At 51.7% G+C, this 21,769-nt stretch overlaps 8 protein-coding genes across 8 annotated transcripts; 5 read left to right on the top strand and 3 right to left on the bottom strand.

Annotated features, from left to right (window-relative positions):
• Positions 1-1,011: 1,011 nt before the first annotated feature.
• Positions 1,012-3,141, top strand: BO88DRAFT_403418 (feruloyl esterase B precursor). Its single transcript, XM_025706356.1, has 4 exons — positions 1,012-1,545; positions 1,600-1,648; positions 1,716-2,668; positions 2,721-3,141. Exons 1-4 carry the CDS (start codon positions 1,202-1,204, stop codon positions 3,043-3,045), a joined length of 1,671 nt encoding a protein of 556 aa, XP_025565056.1. The 5' UTR covers positions 1,012-1,201; the 3' UTR covers positions 3,046-3,141.
• Positions 3,142-3,299: 158 nt separating this feature from the next.
• BO88DRAFT_384945 (SGNH/GDSL hydrolase family protein) lies at positions 3,300-4,498 on the top strand. Its single transcript, XM_025704722.1, has 4 exons — positions 3,300-3,507; positions 3,564-3,603; positions 3,669-3,747; positions 3,807-4,498. Exons 1-4 carry the CDS (start codon positions 3,369-3,371, stop codon positions 4,329-4,331), a joined length of 783 nt encoding a protein of 260 aa, XP_025565055.1. The 5' UTR covers positions 3,300-3,368; the 3' UTR covers positions 4,332-4,498.
• A 741-nt stretch (positions 4,499-5,239) lies between these two features.
• BO88DRAFT_248151 (uncharacterized protein) lies at positions 5,240-7,297 on the top strand. Its single transcript, XM_025702191.1, has 2 exons — positions 5,240-5,697; positions 5,772-7,297. The coding sequence occupies exons 1-2, from the start codon at positions 5,496-5,498 to the stop codon at positions 7,235-7,237; spliced, it is 1,668 nt and encodes a 555-aa protein (XP_025565054.1). The 5' UTR covers positions 5,240-5,495; the 3' UTR covers positions 7,238-7,297.
• Positions 7,298-7,357: 60 nt separating this feature from the next.
• Positions 7,358-8,251, bottom strand: BO88DRAFT_486569 (putative isochorismatase family hydrolase; the record flags this gene model as incomplete). Its single annotated transcript, XM_025712464.1, has 4 exons — positions 8,158-8,251; positions 8,079-8,094; positions 7,961-8,014; positions 7,358-7,883 (listed from the first exon to the last, which is right to left on the bottom strand). Exons 1-4 carry the CDS (start codon positions 8,186-8,188, stop codon positions 7,358-7,360), a joined length of 627 nt encoding a protein of 208 aa, XP_025565053.1. The 5' UTR covers positions 8,189-8,251.
• A 134-nt stretch (positions 8,252-8,385) lies between these two features.
• Positions 8,386-10,501, bottom strand: BO88DRAFT_403414 (bifunctional hydroxyethylthiazole kinase/thiamine-phosphate diphosphorylase). Its single transcript, XM_025706355.1, has 8 exons — positions 10,406-10,501; positions 10,203-10,312; positions 9,975-10,151; positions 9,790-9,925; positions 9,325-9,738; positions 8,893-9,269; positions 8,747-8,847; positions 8,386-8,697 (listed from the first exon to the last, which is right to left on the bottom strand). The coding sequence occupies exons 2-8, from the start codon at positions 10,300-10,302 to the stop codon at positions 8,443-8,445; spliced, it is 1,560 nt and encodes a 519-aa protein (XP_025565052.1). The 5' UTR covers positions 10,303-10,312; positions 10,406-10,501; the 3' UTR covers positions 8,386-8,442.
• A 1,777-nt stretch (positions 10,502-12,278) lies between these two features.
• Positions 12,279-13,979, top strand: BO88DRAFT_248056 (translation initiation factor eIF5). Its single transcript, XM_025702190.1, has one exon. The coding sequence runs from the start codon at positions 12,477-12,479 to the stop codon at positions 13,749-13,751; it is 1,275 nt and encodes a 424-aa protein (XP_025565051.1). The 5' UTR covers positions 12,279-12,476; the 3' UTR covers positions 13,752-13,979.
• A 228-nt stretch (positions 13,980-14,207) lies between these two features.
• On the bottom strand, positions 14,208-17,955 carry BO88DRAFT_486566 (uncharacterized protein; the record flags this gene model as incomplete). Its single annotated transcript, XM_025712463.1, has 3 exons — positions 17,835-17,955; positions 14,607-17,786; positions 14,208-14,510 (listed from the first exon to the last, which is right to left on the bottom strand). The coding sequence occupies exons 1-3, from the start codon at positions 17,865-17,867 to the stop codon at positions 14,208-14,210; spliced, it is 3,516 nt and encodes a 1,171-aa protein (XP_025565050.1). The 5' UTR covers positions 17,868-17,955.
• A 708-nt stretch (positions 17,956-18,663) lies between these two features.
• Positions 18,664-21,510, top strand: BO88DRAFT_335425 (DNA ligase (ATP) CDC9; the record flags this gene model as incomplete). Its single annotated transcript, XM_025702847.1, has 4 exons — positions 18,664-18,701; positions 18,810-20,634; positions 20,684-20,914; positions 20,965-21,510. The coding sequence occupies 4 exons, from the start codon at positions 18,664-18,666 to the stop codon at positions 21,508-21,510; spliced, it is 2,640 nt and encodes an 879-aa protein (XP_025565049.1).
• Positions 21,511-21,769: the final 259 nt, after the last annotated feature.

Below are 21,769 nucleotides of genomic sequence, written 5' to 3'. Positions count from 1 at the left end.
TCGTTTCCCACAGGAGGGGCGTGATAATATCTCATTCTTGCTGATGGAGACTTGTGGGGGATGAGGGATAGAGGGTCTTTGTGCTTGTTGAGCGGTGGGATGGTAGCGGGGGGTATGTGGTGTATTGTGTGTCTTGATCGTGTCTCCACTGGGTGTCGGTGTGGTGGTGGTTGGAGATTGCTGTGGGTTGTTGGGGTTTTGTTAGGTAGGAGTGATGTTTTGTGGAGGTGATAGTGGGTTTGTGGTGGATTTGGGGTGGATGTGCTGTGGAACTATACATCATGCTTTGGGTGAGCTACTTGCCTGGGGATGAGGTGTGGGTTCACTGGGTTGGTTACTGAGTAGAAGGAAGGGTATGTTATCGCTATAAATTACTAACTACATTATCAAATGATGTGGCCGCTACAGTACTCAACATGATAGTATATCTGTCACAATATCACCCAATTCCATCTACCATAAATAGTATGGGGAATGTCATTGACGATATCCCATTCCACACCCCATATCCCACACCCCATGGACACCCAGAGGAGGCCAAGCACACCCCGATGCATCGATTTGTAAGGCTGAATGACAACAGCATTAGTTGCGTCAATTCCACGCATCTGCCAACCCCAACAGCGTAACAGAACCGAGGATCATCCCCAGACCACATCAGCAATGATCATCCTCCGCACTCTCCACACCCCACGAATTCTCTCCACACACTCGTATCTAGGGGTCACCGAGGTCATATTCTCAATCCCCGTGAGATTTGAAATCAGGCCAAGAAGCAACCGTGAAACTCAATGAATTACCTCACATCTCGCACAGGGACCGTTGGAAGTCCCTGAAACAAACTCCCCCGCATTCTTCCCCATGTTGATCCTCCGGTTCACAAAAGCCTATTGTTAAACGTTACTCCGGCCCAGGGTTCCCATCATTGTTCCTTAAAATAATACGAGCAGGGATAAATTATTCCAAACTTACTTTCGTCCATCATAGCTACCATGTTGAAAGTCAGTATGATGTCTATACTGCATATGTAATGGTCCTTATCTCCGAGAGTGGAGTCGGGGATAACGCGGACGAACCCGACCAGAACGGCAAAGCGCGAAAAGCTACTCTCAGCAGGCAGCAGAGATGCAATCCACGCCAGAGCTATGACGATTTTGGTGTATCAGAAGAGCAGAGCTCAAGCTTATAGAACAGCTGGAAGATGTTTCTCCTTGACCTTCTCCAGACGATACTCCTCTTCAAGGTTCCATTGCTGAGCCAATTTGCGCCACCCAGTCGGGCCCCCACCTCTGGCGGCGCATTCGATTGCTCGGCCGACGCTATCAAGTCGTTGCTGCCAGAGGGGTCGAAGGTACTCTACGCTTCTCATTATGATGCTGATGATAGCTTCACCCCTCCGCTTGAGCACAATTCTGGCGCCTTTAGGATCTCGTCGTATGTGCTGCCCAGAAGCGCTTGTGTCTTTCAGGCGAATTTGACCTTGCCTGGGGAGACGGAGCATAGTGTGGGGGTGGTATTGCCGGATGATTGGAATGGGAGGTTCTTGTATGTATTTGTTGGATCGTTTGGTAGGTGCATTGTGTGCTAAGGTATGTACAGGACTGCGGGAAATGGCGGTTTCTCGGGGAGTGTTAGTTGGGGATCTATTGTATGTTCAACTCTTTTCCTTCACATGAGGCAACGAAGAGTCACTTATACTCTGATTACTTGGATAGATTGACGCCTCTTGGTATGGATTCGCTGCTGTATCGACGAATACAGGCCACGAGAGCTCTGGCGCCGAATGGGCTTACCATAACCAAGAAGCTCTCGCCAACTGGGGCTACAGGGCCATGCACGATGCAGTTGTCAATGGCAAGTCTGTGACGGAGCAGTACTATGGAAAGAAGATTGCCTACAGCTACTACCGCGGCTGCTCCGCGGGTGGAAAGCAGGGTCTCAAGGAAGTGGAGATGTTCCCTGATGATTTCGACGGAGTGATTGCTGGAGCTCCCGCCTGGTGGACGACTCATCTGCAGCTTTGGAACATGATTGTCGGTATTTGGAACTCTCCGGCAGACTCTTCTCATCATTTGTCGAATGAACATATTGATCTTTTGGCCAACGAGGTTATTCGCCAATGTGATCCCCAAGACGGGGTGGAAGACAATATCGTCATGAATCCGGATGCGTGTATCTTCCGGCCAGAAGCCCTCCTGTGTGAGGAGAATTCTACAGATCCTTTAACGTGCCTGAACGAAGAGCAGATCGAAACGGTCTACAAGCTTCACAACGACTGGGTGGAAACAAATGACACATTCGTTTTCCCACATCTTACTCTGAGCAGCGAGTGGAAGTGGAGCGGATTGGTTTCTTCCCCCTCGAGACTGGGTACTGACTACGTCAAATGGATGCTCCAGCTGGGCGATGACTGGAGATGGGAGGATTGGAACCCCGAACTGATCAAGTTATCAGATGAGCTGAACCCTGGAAATGCCACAACCGATGACTACGACCTCTCCCCTTTCTATAAAAAGGGAGGCAAGCTTCTCCATTATCACGGCTGGTCAGACTGGTCTATCGCTGCGGGATCGAGCATATATTTCTATGACCAGGTTATCAATGCTTTACGGCCGAAGGGAATAAACCCGGATGATTTCTATCGCTTCTATCTAATTCCCGGAATGGGGTAAGTCTAACCCCGTACTTCGAGTCATATAGCCAGTTACTGACATTCCCAGTCACTGCGGAGGCACGTCGGACTTGATGAATGCCCCTTGGGTCATTGCAGGAGACGGTCAGTCTTCCAGCCTCGGGAGCGGTGGGAACGTCCACAGTGTACCCGGGTATGAGGATGCAAAACATGATGTAGTCCTTGCCATGATGAACTGGGTGGAAAATGGAACCAGTCCAAATGAGTTGATTGCGACGAAGTTTGTGAATGACAAGATTCCGGAAGAGGGTGTATATCGTCAGCGCCCATTGTGTGTGTATCCTGCCGAGGCTCGATACAGAGGCTCGGGAGATATTAACGCTGCGGAAAATTGGGAGTGCAGAGAGCTGTAATGGCCCTGACACTTGGGACATCTTCGTGTAGATGATGCTGTCGCTCAACGGAAGACATTTGTGTATATAACAATCAAACAAATTGTTGAACTGACCCAACCTTAATTTTGAGAAGCTTTTTAAAAAAAAATTGGACCAGCTCGTTGGTGGAGAAACTGATCAACAGCGGCCCCTCCGTTTATCGGTTATCGGGCTTTCTGTTATACTGCGAGCCCCTCCGCCCGCCAGAGTCTCCGCACTCACCAATTTACTTTCTTCATCTTTCTTTCACCTTCCCATAGACACTTTTTTGCTAGACAAGCGCACCATCACTATACACCACAATGTCCAACACCGTTGCAGCTGCCGAGGAAGAAGGCGTTTACACGCCTTACGACCAATTCTTCCTCTTCGGCGACTCCATCACCGAATATTCCAATGCCCAGGACATGGGATTCGGCTTCTCTCCAGCATTGCAGAATGGTAGGCAATCAATCCCCAATCCCCTCTATGTACTGGCGTATATTGATACCTTGTAGCCTACGCCCGCCGCCTGGACGTGGTGAACCGTGGATTAGCGTGCGTTCCTCAATAATAGGATTGAAGCAACAAATAAACAACAACAACCACTGACTCTTCCACAGCGGATACAACACCCTCCACGCTATCAAAGCCTTTCCCAAGTGCTTCCCTTCACCAGAGCGCGCCAACGTCCGACTCATGGTACTCATCCCCCAGCACACGCCCTCCCCATAACCCTCATAACTAACAAACAAATCCAGACCATCTGGCTCGGCGCCAACGACGCCAGTCTCCCCGGTTTCGAGCAGCACGTCCCCATTGAGACCTACAAGCAAAACCTCAGAAACATCATCCAGCACCCCCTCACAAAGGCCCAGAATCCCCGCATCATGATCATCACTCCTCCCCCAATCAACGAGTACCAATTGGCCGGGTTTGACGCTATGAAGGGGAAACCCCATCCGACTCGGACCAACGCGCACACCAGGACGTACGGTCAGGCTGCGCGCGAAGTTGCTGCAGAGTTTGGTCTGCCTGTAGCGGACGTCTGGAGCGCGTTCATGTCGTCTGTTGGGTGGAAGGAGGGTCAGCCGCTGGTTGGGTCGAGGGATTTGCCTGAGAATCCCAAGTTTGCTAGTCTGTTTACGGATGGCTTGCATTTGGCTGCGAATGGGTATCGCATTGTGTTTGATGAGGTTATGAAGACTATTCAGGAGAGCTGGACTGATCAGGTGCCGGAGAACCTTCCTTATGTGTTCCCTCCTTGGGCGTTGGCGCCGAAATAGGGGCTCAGCTTGGATCGTTGAAGATGCTCGTGCTAGTGCTACTAGTAGGAGTGCCGTCTCATTTGCTGTGTGGTATACTGCTTTGAATGGTGGATAATATATAGAGAACTGATCATCTAGAATAAATACCAAGAGAACCGATGCACAAGCGTGGAATATGATAGAACATAGTACTGTTGCAGTCAACTTAATTCACCGTGAACGTGGATTTCAAATCAGAAGCAAAGGACCTGTCGAGTTCACTGTCTTTGGCTCCATTGACAAAGAATGAATAGTAGCAAAATAAGGCTTTGGATGAAAGCGGTCTAGATCCAGTGCATGGCGGCCGCTGGTTGGCTGGCGGGCGTTGGATTGCGATCCCCTCATGAAATCCGGTCCGACGGCAACTTCCTGCCTTGCAACTTCTCTTCCCCCCATTCTGTCTTCTTCCTCTCCACTGTGCCTCTCTGCTATCTACTCGACCATTTCTCCGCTCCACCCTCCTCACGACCAAGAAAAGTGTTTCTGCCTCTGCCTCTGCCTCTGCCTCTCTTTTAGCGACATTCTTTTCCTTCGACTCCTTCCTTCGCAAAGAACTTCCCCAGAAATCCTCCGCCCATTCCTCGCCTCCCTCGATCCCCTTCACGAAAGCCGACCATCGCACGAACGACATTATATTGTCTCTAGTACAGCTCTCCCACAAAACATCTTCATCTACGGCTCTTTATAAGCAACCCTGTGAACCTTGGAACAACTCCGCTGTCGCCTGGCTCTATCCCGCATCCCCACCATCTTGGGCCAACTTCCGTCCTCATATACCATAAACGCTTTCCGCTTCCTTCCCGCCGCCGTCGTTTGTGTGGCACGATCGCTCAAGTCTTCTTACCACAGTACTTCCGCCATTACATATTTTATATGTCTTTGATCGGATTCGCGGATACTCGTTCTTAGCAAACCGGGTGGACGGCCGTTTGGCCGTCACACAGCACGAGGGAGGAGGATTTGAGGACAAAGCGGGCTATCAGAAGCAGCTGGGCTAGGATAGTTATTGCGGAGAAGTGAATACTATCGATTGGTCAACGGATTTGGTCGGTCTGGTCTGGTAGATATCTTTCAGCCTTCTATATCGATTGACGTTCTCGTGTGTCCCCACCATCCAGCGTCTCGTGTTACTTCCGTCTGGATATGGATGCCCAGTATCCCTTTGCCTCCCGCGACGATATCTGGCGCGTTTTCGAAGAGCTGAAGGAGCTCCACGCCACACAGTTCGAACAGGCGGAGCGTATCGCGAGACTGGAACGACGGAGGGACGAGGATGCAAAGCTGAGGAGTGTTTGGGGTCCGTTGTCGCCGTTTCCTAGCTCCGTTGGGGGCACAATCCCCACAGGTGTGTGATAGTTTCTTCTTCTGGATCTTCGCAAGCATGTGGTTCGAGCATGGCTGATGCGCTGTCTTCTGTAGAGCCGGTCTTCCATACCCCCGCGGACGCTTTCAAGGGATTCGATCAGGGACACCATCACGGGGCCGTCTCTACAATGGGTCTCGACAACGAGGAGGAGCCGCGACGAGGCACTTCCAGGGCAAACAGTGTGAGGTTCGACGAAAGTGCCATCCATGGGTACTACGGGCAGGCCAATCGATCTAGCAGTGAGCTGCCACTCCGCACCGGCAGCGGTCTCGGGAGCCATCCCCTGACAGAGCGGTCCTTGTCTCATCGGTCAGATGGGAGGCAAAGCTCATCCGGACACTCCCACCACTCTGCTCGTACCAACAGCCTGGGACTTGAAACGACTAGCAGGATGATGAGCTCTGTCGGTGGTTCGCCTCTTATTCCTCCGCCTGGACTGTTCCTTCTGGGCCCTGTGCCATGCATCATTCGGTGCTGGCTGACTACAACCTTCTCCAATGACTCTCTCTTGTATGCTGCTGTCTGCTCGGGCTCGTATACTTCGACACTAGGATACCCGATGGTCCAGACACTCGGGTTGGCAGATCAAGTTGTGTACGAGGGTGATGTGCAGTACATCAAGCTCCCAATCTACCTTCCCGAAGCTAGTGTGCACCAAGCCTCTTCACGGTCCAGCAGCCCCGAACCTCAGGTGCCTACTTTGACCATTCGGTTCCTTGTTCGCGAGGTCGAGCCCGGCGATACTGCGATCCAGATTGTCCTGGGAAGCGATGTCCTCCGGTCCCACAACGCTGATGTGCTGTTTTCACAAGACAAGATCATCATGGTCGACGATGAAAGGAACAAAATATCCATTCCCTTGGTGCGCCCCGAGGATGATTCGGTCTTCAAGTCGCTGTCTACGATGTCCGATGCCACCCGCGCCGGGCGGAATACTCGTTCTGTCCACGAGGACATCCAAGCGGATACAAACGGCCACGCAACGTTTGGCGTGATTGGACGTCCTCCCAGCCTCTCTCGCCGGGCTACCTCCACGTCTGCCTCCGCAAGAGAATCTCTTGAGGGCTCCGAGGAGAGTCGAAAGGCTCCTCCGGAGACCCAAGAGGTGTCAACGGACACTGATACCCAAAAGGAACCGAAGTCTGCCACAGAAGTCGACACTCAGGCGAGTGGCCCAGCACGGGTGGAGGCAGCCGGAGTCTGGGGCTCGTGGAAACGCGAATCCAAGCCAGACCCGAACGCTTCTGCTACGGGCAAAGCCACCCGTGGCCGTACGATGAAAGTACTGCGGCCCACGAAATCTTCCACACGGGTGCCTACAGCCACAACCGTTCCTAGTAGTTCTGGTACCGACTATGCGGCGGCTTCAGGGCCATCCCAGCCCGCGTCGACCCGAGCGTCGCCGGACGGGACACGCACGAGCAAGCAGTGGCCCAGCAATCCAGTTGGCGGGGCGTCTGCATTTGGCTGGCTCAACACCACGCAGCCAGCGGGTCGGACAGCAATGACCCCTAAATGAAACAAATTAGGGAGTTACTTGTATATCTCTTCCATGACTTGAGACAGTCAGTCTAATTGACGTACCGCATACTATATACCTCCCTCGTAGCATACACACACTATATAATAAACCCCCTACTTAAATCTTAGCCAACCCCTCCACCGCCCCCCTCGTCTCCTCCTTCATCTCCCTAACCAACCCACTCACCCCCTTAAACCCCTCATGCCCAGCATCCCCCAACATCTCAAACAACAAACTCTCACTCGTCGTCACAATCGCCCCCGCATCCCTCATCCTCGCCACCGCAACCCCCCTCTCCTCCTTATTCACACTACTCACCCCATCCAAGCACACATACACCCGGTGTCCTCGACGAAGCAGATCCATCGTCGTCTGCAACACACAGATATGCGTCTCGATTCCCACGATGATCACATCCAATGCCTTTTCTCCTTTCTCGGGGGAGGGGAGCACCGCTTCCATCTCGGGCGTTATCATTGAAAAAAGCGTCTTGTCCAGGTCGGCGCGCACGAGTGGGTTCGAGGTTAGGTGGGTGGTTAGTTCGGGCACTGTAGGTCCGAGTTTGCTCCTGCTTTGGGTCGTGATGTAGATGGGGATTTGGAGGGGGGTGCTGGCGCGGAGGAGTTTGGTTGTTGTGCTTATACTATGGAGTTGGTTGGGTTGGTTAGGTGGTGGTGGTTAGGGAAGGGAAGAGGGGTGAGGGGGTAGGCGTAGGCGTACACTTTGGGGAATTCGTAGATGGCATTGCGGAATTTCTCTTGGAGGTCGCAGATACTGGTTTTGGTGGTGGTGTTAGGGGGCTGTTAGGGGGTGTGGAAGGGGATTGGGAAAGGCGTACAAGAGGGCTGGGTTGTCTGGTTCGGGGGTTTATTAGTTGGTTTGCTTAGTGGTGAAAGGGGGTAGGGTGGTGAACGTACTGATGCGGGTTACGCGGGATAGGGAGGCCATTTTGATTGATTTGTTTGGGTCTGTTCAATGGGTTTGGAATTGTTGGTTGAGGGAGAGATGTAGTTGTGATGAGATGAGATAGATAGGAGAAGCGGGGAAGACAACGAGAATTGGAGGTCAGGTGCGGGGAAATTGGTGCCTGTGTTATCAGGCATGATTTTGTATACAGCTTATCCTAAGTATGAAGTTATGACAACTGCTTTTGAATCTCCAAGTCTATAGATCAGTCTAATTTTATATCCAAATTATCCCAATTACAGCTGTATCTCTTCCACCTTTGCCCGTCCGGCGAACCAGCTGTGGTCGCCTTTCAGAGCTGCCTGGCGGATGGCATACAGCTCGTCCAGGAACGCCGGCACAAAACTGCCCGGTCCCTTTACGTTGTCCTTGGATGCCGCGTTCTCGGCGGCAATCTCGTACATCAAGATACCGGAAAGCACGGCGAGGAATTTGTCCTTGGGGTGCGTGGTCAAGAAGGCACCCGAGACGGTGCCTACGGCACAGCCGGTCTGGATTTCTTTGTTAGCATACTGTCTGTAATAGCTCGTGGGGACTTACGCCTGTCACTTGGCCAAGAAGCTCATGGCCATTGGAGACTGCGACGACGCGCTCTCCGTCGCTGAGGTAGTCGGTGGCGCCGGTGAGGAGGACAATGTTGTCTACTGGGGTTAGCTATATTTTGTCAATTAGTGTAGTGAACTCACGCTCTCTCCTGGCGAGATCACGCGCCAGTTGGGCCTTTTTGTGGCTGTCGAGGTTGCTGGGCCCGCTGTCGACACCACGCTGCGTGACGCCGCTGCTTCCATATACCTGCCGGATCTCGCCTTCGTTGCCCTTGATGAGGTCAAAGTACCCGCCGGACATGAGCTGGGTAACGGCTCCACGTCGGATGCTGGTGGCTGCGGCACCCACGGGGTCGTACACCACAGGGTTGCCGCGCACGTTGTATGCTTTCAGGGCTTTCAGGTAGTTGGGGATGCTCTCGCTTGTGAGGGTGCCCATGTTGATGACTAGGGCACCGTCGAACTGGCAGAGATCGACGGCTTCGTCTCCGTACGGTGACATGATTGGCGAAGCGCCCCTAGATATCGTTGGTAAAGGTCATTCGTTGCATGGGAGCTGCAGGGAAGAAATACATGGATAGCGCGATGTTGGCGACGAAGTTGGCCACAACATAGTTGATCATGTTGTGTACCAGGGGGTGGCTCTTGACGACTTCCTGGACCACCTGAGGCACCTGTTCGAGCAGTGCGGAGGTCTCACGGGCAGGGGTGACAGTCTCGCTCCGGACGAAAGGGGGAGGGCTTGAGACGAGCTTCACGAAATCAGCAGCCGCGGCCTTCGGGTCTTCTGCAGCCATGATGGCGCTGACGATCGCAACGCCATCCAAGGCCTTATGGGGAGCGCGGGACTGGTAGAGAACGCGCTGGACATTGGAAGCGTTGATTCCACCAATGGAGACAGTTCCAACATTGCGGCCCGACTCCGAGATGGCTTCAAGAATGGCCTGGGTTCCGGCTGTGCCAATGATGGACTTGGTGTTGGTTTTCCTGCTCTCGTCAGTCATGCACACTTCATTTCAAGGCTGCTCGGGGTCGTACGTCGGAGTAGCGAACATGGTGCCGATTCCGAGGTAATCGGCACCTGCAGCAACAGCCTTCTGCGCCTCCTCGATGGAGGAGGCACTGATGCCGATGATAGCGTTCTCGGGGAGAAGCTTCTTGGCTACCTCGATAGCTACGAACAGTTAGAATACGGCGAGTAGACGAATCAGGTCCAGACATACCCATGTCATCTTGACCCAAGTGGACACCCTCTACACCAGCAGCAAGAGCGACATCCACACGGTCGTTGATCAGCAGAGGGACATTGTACTTCTTGGTGATTTGGTGCAGTTTCTTGGCGGTCTCTACTTGGACGCCCGTGTCACTTTTCTTGTCTCTATATTGGACAATCGTCACACCTACAACCAGTCGTCAGTGGTAAGAAAATTCCGCGACAATGAACAACTCACCTCCTTTGACAGCTTCCTCGACGACTGCACACAGGTCACGACCTTTGAGGATGGCCGGGGTTGAGTCGGTGACCAGGTATACCGAAAGATCCAGAGTCATTTTGTGGGAACTGGTTGGGCTCTGGTTAGATTCATGTGACGCACACACTAGACTGAGTACTGCCACTTTGGTGGGATCTAGTGGACGAGACAATAGTACTCACCGGCTATATTCAATTTACTGATAGTACGAGTCCCACGATTGTCACAACAGTATATTGGAGGCCCACGAGTCACAGGCAAGCGAGACTTGGATGGTGTTGGGAAGAGTGGGGGTCACGGCCGAAGTTAGTCATGGCTAACCTTCGACATCATCTGCTCCCATTCTCTCGCTTCTGTCTACACTATGGGGGTGAGGATAATTGTTACCTTCATGTCTTCTCACACAATGATACCATGTTTAAATTATATTATATTTAATGCACGACCTAAAGGACGTTGGAGCTAGTCACTAGTGCTAACGCCTTAAATTTTGCTGTTGATATGGCTATTCTCAGTAATGAAATTGATGGTTTACTTCAGGATCAATCATGTCTGCTCACGAACCTACCAAGAGGGATACTTGAGCTAGCACCTCCTACAGATGCATCAGGGAATGCTAAGTGGCCAGCTGCATCATTAAGTACTTCACCCCATGGCTACAGTGAAAGTTACTGATGCATCAGAGTTGGTGTTGTGCTGAAACTCCTGGCTCCACATCGGATGGCGACAGTGCTCCGCCGATGGCCGGCGTCTGCTCGTGCTTCTCACCCTGGACCAATGATCGAATTGTGCAGGCTCACACGGTCGCACAGTACAGACCAAAATACCTACCTAGAGAACACCGACTACCCGAAAGTTACCCCAAAAGTTGCCTAAGCCTGTGTATCCAGTTTTAAATAGCAGACAGGCCAATGCAGGGGTACATTTTGGGATTCGGACAGGCAACGACAATCCCATTGTATCTCTACTACCGGAAAGTATAAGCATGGTGAAGTCATCAGATATACTACTATCAAAGGTAGTCTGGCAAGTCTCTACACTCTAAAGTCTAAACACACTGAAAAGAGACGCCGTGCACGCTACTAGTAGTTAGTAGTCGGACCCGAAGCACTGGGCTTGACATGACCAATGGGCTCCACTGGAGAAGGACAGCATTGTCTGTACGCCGTTAGCAGACACAAAGCCAAATGATGTGCGACCTGGTTCTTCGCAAGTGGACAAGCCGAGTGACACTGATTCCTCTCCCAAGAAAAGGAGAAGGTCCAGTTAGAGTAAACATTATTGGGGAAGTACGAGTGAAGCGAGCGAAGACAAGAAGACAAAAAAAAAAGACCGAGACAATTAATATGGAGATAGTATTACTATTGCCCTCGAACAATATGAGACTTTTCTTAATGAAAGTGGCGCCTGGAGATGCCTCGGCTGACTCAGACGCGCGCATTTTTTCCTTCTTTTTTGCACTCGCCGTTTTTTCCGAATTTTACTGGTTGGGAGCCTTAGCAAATCGGCTCGGACTTTTCCCTTTTTTTGTTTGGGCTTTCACTTCCCTTTCTTTCCTTCTTTTCTCTCTCTCTTCTCTTCTTCTTCTTCTTCTCTTCTTTCCCTCTTCCACCCACTTTCCAACTCATCCACCTTTCAGGTTTTTCTCATCACTATCTCATCAGCTTTGCAACGCTCTTGCGTATTAGAAGCTCTTTCCGCCAGGCTACCACTTTCGCCTGCTGGTTTCCCACACGTTTTGTTCACGCTCAAACCACTCTGGTTAGTTCCCTTCCCTCCCCCCTCCGGCCCCTGCTGTCAGGCCTCCATCAGTATTACGAAGCTAACCGGATCGTCTTGTTTTCCTGCTCAACAGAAGAACCACCCGTTGGTTTCTCTCTCTTCCTGCCGGAGAAAGCCACTAAAAAACAGAGTCGGTCGAGAACTTGTCTATGTATTCGTCCTGCGTCAGAGATCTCGATCACCACCTGCCGCTCAAGCTGCAATCGTTTCGCTTCACGTCGAAACCTTGTAGTATACATTCGAAGTCCTGTGGCTGAAAGCTAAGGGCTGCCGTATTCGCTGTGTCCATCATTCGATTCAACTGAAAAAAATTCGATCCCAACAACCGCCATCATTCCACCAAAACTAGGAATATTCCACGCATGTCTTGTTTTGTCAAGATATTCCTGGTCCAGAATCCCTCCCGCTTCTTCTTCATATAACCATCTCGTTTAGTCTCTTGAAGATCTCACCAATCAACCAACCGTCATCATGGCCACTGTCAACATTCGTCGGGATGTCTCCGATCCCTTCTACCGTTACAAGATGGAGCGCCTCCAGTCCAAGATTGAGGGCAAGGGCAACGGTATCAAGACCGTTGTCGTCAACTTGAACTCAGTCGCTCAGTCGCTCAGTCGCCCTCCGTCTTACGTGATCAAGTACTTTGGCTTTGAGCTGGGTGCTCAGGCCAACGCCAAGCCCACCGATGATCGCTGGATCATCAACGGTGCCCATGATGCCCCCAAGCTTCAGGACTATCTGGATGGCTTTATCTCCAAGTTCGTGCTGTGCAAGAAATGCAAGAATCCGGAAACGGATGTCATCATCAAGGATGAAAAGATCTTTTTGGACTGCAAGGCCTGTGGACAGCGCTCCGAGGTCGACTCCCGTCTGAAACTGAGCACCTTCATCATCCGCAACGGCGCGCAAGGCAAGGGAGGGAAGAAGGACAAGGCCTCGAAGAAGGCCCGTCGTGATCGAAACAAGGATAAGAATGACACCGCGAATGGCGACAAGGATGGCAGCCCCGGAGATAGCAACAACTCCGAGAACGGTGATGAGGAGAACGATGTCGCCCTGGAAGCAGGCAGCGATGACGAACTCACTCGCCGTATCAAGGCCGGTGCCAAGGACATCGAGGCCGAGGAGATCGATGATGATGAATGGGCCGTTGACGTGTCGGAGGAGGCCGTCAAGGCTCGTGCCAAGGAGCTTCCCGATGATCTCAAGCGCTCCTTGGTCCTCGAGGATGGTGATGACGAGGGTGCCGACGGCCCCTCTGCCTACGATGAGCTTGGCAGCTGGATTCTCAATGCCGCTTCTGAGAAGGGCGGTGTCACCGCTGTTAGCGACGTCGACATCTACATGAAGGCCAAGGAGTATGGCATTGAGAACAAGCACAAGACCCTTGCTGTTCTGGCCCAGACCATCTTCGATGAGAAGATTGCCAAGCAGGTTCCTGCCCGTGCTGCCCTGCTGAAGAAGATGATCACCTCCGAGCGCCACGAGAAGGCCTTCCTTGGTGGAACCGAGCGCTTCGTTGGCAAGGATCACCCTGAGCTGATCAGCCAGGTCCCCGCTGTCCTGCTCAAGTACTACGAGCACGACCTCGTCTCTGAGGAGACCCTCAAGGCCTGGGGTTCCAAGGCTAGCAAGAAGTACGTCGATATCTCGACCAGCAAGAAGGTCCGCAAGGCTGCCGAACCCTTCCTCGAATGGCTCGAGAACGCCGAGAGTGAGGAAGAGAGCGATGAGGACAGCGAGTAGATCAGTGGCTCGGCTTGCCGTGTCGTCTGTCTGCTCAGTGGACAATTTTCGGGACCTATTGATTTTGTCGCGTAATTGCTTCGTTCCAACTGATCTCCGCTCCTTTCGGATGTGATAGTTTCGCTCTGCCTATTGTTTGTTCCAGAAGTTTGAAATAAGCTCAACGAAAAAACATTGGTTTTAGGTAGCTGCTAATCAATCGCCCTGCATATTTATGCCTTAATCATCATTATTTCCAGTAGACCATACGTTTTTTCTTGTATTTGATACTAGAATCAATAGCCCCTTCCACTTCTCCATCTCCGTCGCTTCGACTGAATACCTTGGGAAGAACAGGAGCCACCACTCGCTACAAGTATTACCGAACCAGACATCAAAAAATACACAAGTAGTTCTATTTTCTATCTACACCCTTGAAACAACTCCAAACACATCAACCTTTTCACTGTGATATACCTAAAACGCCACCTCCGCAAACCTCAACCCCGTCCCCGGCATAGACCAACCCTTCAATGTCACCTCTTCCTCCTCAACCACCTCACAAATCAAAGGCGCTCGAGCCTGACCCCTTGTCGTCACAGCAGTAGAAGTAGTAGTCCTCTTACTATTCTTCTCCACGACCCGCCTGACCGCCGCCCTCTCCTCCTGGAAGATAAACCAGGTTAGATCGGCATTCCACGTCTCCATAGCCCGGATGACATTCTCAATCGAGTCGATTTCCACGCTTAGAGAAGATGTTGCGCTTGCACTTTCTGCTGGCTGAGTAGTAGTAGTAGTAGTAGTAGTAGTAGTAGTAGTAGTAGGTTTATCGCTCCGCGTCCGGGAGGAGTAATACTCCGGCCCAGCATACCGCACTATCCAGGCCGCTAGGAACTCGCAGATCTTGTCCCCGATGGATAATGGCAGGCGGACGTGCGTGAGGAGCGTGATGAATAGGGGCACTAGTGCGCGCCAGAGGGCGTGGTGGGGGGTGAATGTGCGGGTGCCGTGGGTGCCGGTTGTGGTTAGGGAGAGGGAGGGGGTGAATGGTGATGTTGATGTTGATAGGGTGGTGGTGGTGGTTGTGTCTTGTTGGGATTGGGATAGGGATTGTTGTTGTTGGGCTCGTCTTTCCATGGCCTTTTCGGCGTCTTGACGGACTTTGTCCCATACGCGCGTGTAGAGCCGCTCCCAGCGGGGAAATTCGGTCTCAATGCGCGAGGCCATGAAGTCGCCGGCGGATTTGCACATGGTTTCTATGGCTTTGCAGGCTGTGGTGGTGACGAAGGTTTCTTCTTGGAAGGAGAATTCGGTGGGGGATTGTTTGAGGGTGGTGGTGATGAGGTCGGTGGATTTGGGACCTGTGGCTGGTTGTGAGGTGGTCAGGGAGGATGGGAAGCTGATTCGGGCGGATACGGCGGGCCACAGATCGTTGATTAGTGGGAGGAAGCTGTTTTCGTGCGCGGCGAGGGTGGGGAAGACATCGATGAGGATGGTCAGGAGGGAGCGGCGGAGGTAGGGTGATGGGGAGGAGAGGTGGGATGGGATGGATTGGATGATGTGGAGGAGGAGGTTGTGTGGTTTGCTTAGAGGCTTTTCGCTGTCTTCGGCTTCGCGGGGTGGGGGGAGTGGTTCGTCTGGGTCGTCGTCTTCTTTGAGAAGGTCGTCGATGGTGGTGTTGAAGTCAGGTTCTTGCTGCTTGGGGTTCTCGGAATCCCTTGTCCAGGGCTTCTGTGGGTGTGGGATGACTTCGTCGAGGTCTCCGAGATCTTCGGTTAGTTTTGCACGCTTTGCTTTTCGATTGGCGAGGTCCTGGACGAGGGTGGAGATTTGCAGTCTTTCGTATGGCTTCTTGTGGTGCTCAATATTGCTGTCTTTGCCGTTGTCGATTGCTAGGAAGGACGGGCTTTTGGTGCCTTCTTCGACGATGGCGGCTAGAGTCCGGAACATCATCTCGACGAGTTTGGGATACCCATGGTACATGTCGAGTATGCTGAAAATGGAGTCCACCAGGTCGTCGAGGTAGGGAATGAGTCGCACGCCGGACAGCTTGACCATCATTAGGAGGACCTGGGGCGGGTAAGGTGAGACGTCGAAGGTGTTGAGCTTTAGGGCCACGGAGTTCACGAGATAGTCGACGTTTTCGACAATCATTGTGCTGGCATCGCCATAATTGCAGGCCATTGTGAGAATGTTGAGGCACGTCATAGCATGTTTCTGGAGACTCGAGTTGCTGGATGCCAATAATTGAAGGACAGGGTATAATGCGTCCATCAACTCTGGACGAAAGGCCTCCCCGAGCTGCTGGGCTTGAAGGGCAACGGCCTCTAGAGCAAGTGCCTGTACCCGCCAGTCCCTTGACTCGTCGACTAGGGGCTCGTTGAGTATGGGTAATGAGACGTAGTATAATTCTTCAATCATGCCAGCTCGTGACAAACGTTGACCTGAAGGTTCGAGCTCATCCGTGGAGATGAAATCATCGAAGATAGATGTGAGTTGCGTGTTGCTCTTTAGGAATGTGAGACCCAGCCAGAGAGGTGCAATAAGACCATTTCCCCTCTCTTGGTGAACCCGGTTGACAACCAGACGTGTGATCTCGCTACCAGACTCCGATGCGTTGAGTCTGATAATCATGGATTGCAAATCATTCAGCGTTTGTTGCTGGCTTCTGTGCTCGAGAATGACTGGAGGAAACGAGACTGATTTGACCCCATGATTGAGTACTTCCAGAGTCTGGCTGTTTGCAACATCAGAACTGAGAGGCTGGAGAGCATTTGTCGAACTGTTCAGAGATGCAGCCACACTGTCGCAAATGCCTGATGCTAGGCTAGCTGCAAGAAGATCAGATCCGGATTGTACCTGCGACAAAACCTGAAAGGCAGTTGATATCTGTTTAACCGCCCACTGCTTCGCCGTTTCGTCGTTACTCTGCATGGTCCTCGGAAATGCAGTGACCCACGTATGCAGAGAGTTCTTCAAAGAGTCAATCACGGCTGGATAAGTGGTGGCATGATGTCTAAGTGCAACGAATGCCTCATTCGGCACCTGGTTTTCATCCACGTTCGACAATACAACAACAGTCTCAATAATGATGGGTAGTGCCTCCTGTAATGTTTCCTGGCAGTCTTCTACTATCATCAAGCAGAGTTCCAACAGTGCTGTCTGCACCTCAGGCCGGTCATGCCGCCTTACTTGGGTAACATTTGCAAGAGCAAGTTTGATTTGTGTAGCAGTAGCTTTGAGCCAAGAGGCGTCAAGAGCCAGCTGATCATCTGAGCTTTGGAAAGAGGCTGACTTCTCTGGAATTTTGGAAACTTGATCGTTCAGTACTGTCCTTAGGAGGTAGTTGAAAATCTGTAAGCAGACCGACAGAAGCTTATACGATCGCCGGACCTGAGTCGACGGCTTTATGATCTTTGTCAGAGTTGAGACCGTCCGTGGCATAATACTTGCCAGCACTACTCGATCTGTGATACGCTGGAAGAGTGCTTGAAGCGCTTTGGCTGCTGATATGCAGAGTTCGTCTGACCCCTCATCCGCGGCGCCTTCGAGCATAAGATAGACCATCTGGTCAACGATGGTCGCAGTACCAACTTCATGGTAAATGGTCTGCTTAGCAACAGGTCCATCTAGAACATTGAAGATAGTGAGAAGGCAGTGGAATCCCGCAATGGCGAGTTCTGGTGACCGAGTCTGAGTTGAATTGATTTCACCTGATTTATTAGGCGTGCCACCCACGATCAAGGTTAACAGGATGATGAGCTGCTTGCCCATTTGTGGCGACAAGCGCCTTCCCCATCCTTTCTCAACGAGAATGCGCAGGCACTTGACGGAAAGTTCCAAGCAGTTGACAGGAGACCTTTGGGTTTCATTGAAGATATGGCATAGTGGGAAGAATGCATATTCTGCTAACTTCTCATCTAGGGCATCTTTACGAGCAAGCTCATCCAGTACATTGTACACCGGTTGGAGGGCCCGAAAGACATCGTTTGGAGTTGCTTGTCGCCCTCGGAATCGCAGGCCCACCGAGCTGAGCTCAACACATGGTGGTTTAAGCTTCGATTTATTAGCAAGCAGCTTGTTGCCATAAAGTACACTTCATACCTTGCTGAAAGCTTCCTGTCTAGAGATCTCCATTGGTACAATTAGAGATGCTATCAAACTAGACGGGCATTCAATCGCTTAACAGCCATCTGATATGCAACCCAGATATGGAAGATGCACGACTTCGGGCCAAATGCTGGAAATCCGAAGATGGCCGACGCTGCCTTACAGACCAGGCCATTATCGATAGTTTCTCGCCGCCTTCGCCCCCACATTCTGCCAATGATATAAGGCGGTGTGCTGTGGGTGTTTGCAATGTTTGACTGTAGCTCTTCGCTGCGCATTCAACAGATCACATTGGCCTCGATTATACAGAAAGTTTCTAACCTATACAGGCGCTTAGATTTTGACAGTCTGTCATCCTCGTTCTGCCTTTGAATTCAGCTGCAAGTGGCGTTGGTGTTTCCCTGCTACACTCGATCACGTGACTTTAATGGATCTCGCGTCACGTCACGTCGCGTTCCCGTTTAAGCAATGGAAGGCTCCGTGAAGGCAGCAGTAGATGTCGACTTGGGTGCCTGATTTTCGGAACTCGACTCTCGTGCATATAAATCACTACATTGCCAGTTTAGGATGAGGGACGTTTGAGATAACGTCTATGCCCGCTAATCGCCCTTCAGCGTTTCTTGCGCCACTGTTACGATACCCTTGCAGGAGACCTGCTCCGGCGCCTTCGCAATTTGAGTCGCCTTTCTACACTGGCGACTTGGCCTTGTCACGGATAGGCTCGTCATTACTTCCGTCGCAAACAAGACACTCTGAAGTCTATCAGCAGCTGAGAAGGATCTATAGCGGCATTGGTTCAAGCGCAGCGCAATCGTCGCTCATAATGGCAGATTCAAAAGGCAGGAAGCAAGCTACCCTGGGGTATGTTCGGGATTCCCAGTTGACTATAGGGTGCGTCTGTGTGAATGGGTCTCGGATGCATCTGTAAGTCCTGTTCATATGGGTCGCTAATACCAGCTCATTCAATAGGCGATTTTTTGGCTCGAACTCAGACCCAAAAGAAGCTCCCAAGAAGCAGACTACGCTATCATTTTCGAACAAGAAAAGCAAAACCGCTAAAAAGGAGAGTGAATCGGAAACAGCGCAAGATCCGGAGCCTGTCAATGGACATGGAACTAATGGGGACGCGAATGGTGGCGCCGACAGAGTAGACCCGGCCCCAGAATCAAAGCAAGAGGGGCCTGCCGATCAGAACAAGTTGAAGAGAGAAAACAGCAGCGAGGACGAAGATAGTGATATCCAGCCTGTCAATAAGCGCCGCCGCAAGACATCCCGAGGGGACGAAGCTGCCTCCGCACCCAAACGAAAGTCCCCATCGCCTAAAAGCCCCAAGAAGCGGTCGCAGTCGAAGGAGCCCTCACCGCCAGCTGTCATCGAGAAGGCATCAGGCGAGAAGACACCGCAGAAAGAACTGAGTGTCTCGGATGATGAAGTTGCGGAAGAGGAGGCCCAGTCTGCGAGTGAGGACGAAGAGAAGCCCGAGGTGAAGAAGAAAAAGATTGAGAAGGCTCAGGCTACGTTGAAGGCAGCTGGAAATGAGCCTTATCCTGATTGGAAAGCTGGAGACCCAGTTCCATACGCCGCGCTCTGTACCACCTTTTCCCTGATCGAGATGACGACGAAACGACTAGTTATCCTGGCTCATTGCTCGCTGTTCCTTCGCCAAGTATTGCGACTAACGCCCCAAGATCTTCTCCCTACGGTTCAACTTATGATCAACAAGCTGGCCGCGGATTATGCTGGCATTGAACTCGGCATCGGCGAGTCGTTGATTATGAAGGCTATTGGTGAGAGTACCGGACGTAGTCTGGCAGTAATCAAGACAGACCAACATGAAATCGGAGATCTGGGCTTGGTAGCTGCCAAAAGTCGGTCCAACCAGCCAACTATGTTCAAGCCGAAGCCATTGACAGTCCGTGGAGTGCACGAGGGTCTCCTTGGTATTGCGAAGGTTCAGGGCCATGGTTCTCAGGATAAGAAGATTTCCGGTATCAAGAAGCTGCTTTCGGCAGCCGACGCAGCAACCGCAGGCAAAGGAAGCAAAGGCATTGATATCACCAAAGACAAAGGTGGACCCAGCGAAGCGAAGTACATTGTTCGATTCTTAGAAGGAAAGCTTAGGCTTGGACTGGCGGAAAAGACTGTGCTTGTTGCCCTTGCCCAAGCTGTCGTCGCACACGAGGCCGCTATGGAGGGCCAGAAGACTCCTTCTGCCGAGAAGTTGGCAGAAGGTGAGGCGATTCTGAAGACTGTTTACAGCGAACTGCCAGCGTATGAAGTGATTATACCAGCCATCCTCGAACATGGCCTCTCCAACCTGCCCAAGGTTTGTAAACTGCAGCCGGGAATTCCCCTCAAGCCCATGCTTGCCAAGCCCACCAAGTCTATCACAGAAGTTCTTGATCGGTTCGAAGGAAAGGAGTTCACCTGCGAGTACAAGTACGACGGGGAACGAGCCCAAATCCACTACGTCGCTCCTGACTCGATCCACCAATATCCGGGTGCGACAGCCACCTTGAAGAAGGATGCCAAGGGCCTCAGTGCGATCTTTTCGCGTAATTCTGAGGACCTATCGAAGAAGTACCCTGACGTTCTAGCCAAGCTTAACGGCTGGATTAAAGAGGGTGTTCAGAGTTTTGTACTAGACTGCGAGACTGTTGCTTGGGATACCGAGACCAAGAAGGTTCTGCCTTTCCAACAGCTCATGACTCGCAAGAGGAAAGATGTCAAAGCGGAAGATGTCAAGGTCAAGGTTTGCGTATTCGCCTTTGACCTTCTGTTCTTGAATGGCGAGGTAAGTTTTACTTGCAGTTGCATCTTCGACTCCGCTAACCGTCAGATAGCCTACGGTCAAGAAATCCCTACGAGAACGCCGTGAACTGTTACATGAATCTTTCCAGGTAACGGAAGGAGAATTCCAGTTCGCTCAGTATGGCAACACCAATGTACTGGATGAGATCCAGACGCTCCTTGATGATAGTGTCAAGGCATCATGTGAAGGTCTGATGGTCAAAATGTTGGATACGGAGGAAAGTGGCTATGAGCCTAGCAAGCGTAGTCGGAATTGGCTCAAGGTAAGCCTCACTTGATAGAATCGATGGTCTGTCTGCTAACAATGGAATAGGTCAAGAAGGATTATCTCAGTGGAGTTGGTGACTCCCTCGATCTTGTTGTACTAGGTGCCTATCATGGCCGAGGCAAGCGTACATCGGTCTACGGTGCATTCCTCTTGGCTGCGTATAACTCAAGTACGCAAACATATGAGACGATCTGCAACATCGGCACGGGATTCTCGGAAGCGATCCTGGAAGAGTTCTACAATGCACTCTCTCCTCTGACGATTGATCGGCCCAAGCCCTTCTACTCCCATTCCAACGTGCCCAAAGACCAGCCCGATGTATGGTTCGAACCGCGGTTAGTATGGGAGGTGAAAACTGCGGATTTGACACTCAGTCCCCGATACAAGGCGGCGGCGGATGAGTTCATGGGGACGACCGGGGGAGGAAAGGGTGTGTCTCTTCGTTTCCCCCGATTCATCAAGTCCCGAGACGATAAGAAGCCCGAGCAGGCAACAACCACGCGGGCCGTGGCGGAGATGTACCGCAAGCAAGAGGCGGTCCAGAAGGAGAATGCTGGCAAGGGAGGAGTAGATGATGACTTTGAGTACTGAAGCGCGGAGTTCCTGCATGTCTTTCATGGCTTGGGAGGTATATGTACATGTAATGCCGTTGGGTTCTGGATACCCACAATCAAGTGTTTCTACTATTGCCTTTGCCATTGTTAGACTTTGGGGGCTGCTCTGTAAGGGCCCATTCCGTTGGAGTCAAGATCCGGGTGCCCGTGGACAATGTCTCAGCCTGAGGGGAGAATAGCAATATACACTCAAGCTTTCTCAATTCGATGCACAAATTGCAAACATCTCCCTTGCT

Source organism: Aspergillus vadensis (assembly GCF_003184925.1).
Source record: "Aspergillus vadensis CBS 113365 unplaced genomic scaffold BO88scaffold_6, whole genome shotgun sequence".
Classification (NCBI taxonomy): Eukaryota; Fungi; Ascomycota; class Eurotiomycetes; order Eurotiales; family Aspergillaceae; genus Aspergillus; species Aspergillus vadensis.
Note: the sequence above shows the minus strand (reverse complement) of the source record. Positions and strands in the feature narration are given on the sequence as shown.

Excerpts from the sequence above, each read along its gene's own strand:
- BO88DRAFT_403418 (XM_025706356.1), top strand. The coding sequence starts at position 1,202 with ATGTTTCTCCTTGACCTTCTCCAGACGATACTCCTCTTCAAGGTTCCA. Across the intron at positions 1,546-1,599 it reads GATTGGAATGGGAGGTTCTT|GACTGCGGGAAATGGCGGTT; the intron begins GTATGTATTTGT and ends AGGTATGTACAG. Across the intron at positions 1,649-1,715 it reads GTGTTAGTTGGGGATCTATT|ATTGACGCCTCTTGGTATGG; the intron begins GTATGTTCAACT and ends TTACTTGGATAG.
- BO88DRAFT_384945 (XM_025704722.1), top strand. The coding sequence starts at position 3,369 with ATGTCCAACACCGTTGCAGCTGCCGAGGAAGAAGGCGTTTACACGCCT. Across the intron at positions 3,604-3,668 it reads GTGGTGAACCGTGGATTAGC|CGGATACAACACCCTCCACG; the intron begins GTGCGTTCCTCA and ends ACTCTTCCACAG. Across the intron at positions 3,748-3,806 it reads GCGCCAACGTCCGACTCATG|ACCATCTGGCTCGGCGCCAA; the intron begins GTACTCATCCCC and ends AAACAAATCCAG.
- BO88DRAFT_248151 (XM_025702191.1), top strand. The coding sequence starts at position 5,496 with ATGGATGCCCAGTATCCCTTTGCCTCCCGCGACGATATCTGGCGCGTT. Across the intron at positions 5,698-5,771 it reads TGGGGGCACAATCCCCACAG|AGCCGGTCTTCCATACCCCC; the intron begins GTGTGTGATAGT and ends TGTCTTCTGTAG.
- BO88DRAFT_403414 (XM_025706355.1), bottom strand. The coding sequence starts at position 10,302 with ATGACTCTGGATCTTTCGGTATACCTGGTCACCGACTCAACCCCGGCC. Across the intron at positions 10,152-10,202 it reads CGAGGAAGCTGTCAAAGGAG|GTGTGACGATTGTCCAATAT; the intron begins GTGAGTTGTTCA and ends GACTGGTTGTAG. Across the intron at positions 8,848-8,892 it reads TGATCTCGCCAGGAGAGAGC|ACAACATTGTCCTCCTCACC; the intron begins GTGAGTTCACTA and ends TAACCCCAGTAG.
- BO88DRAFT_248056 (XM_025702190.1), top strand. The coding sequence starts at position 12,477 with ATGGCCACTGTCAACATTCGTCGGGATGTCTCCGATCCCTTCTACCGT.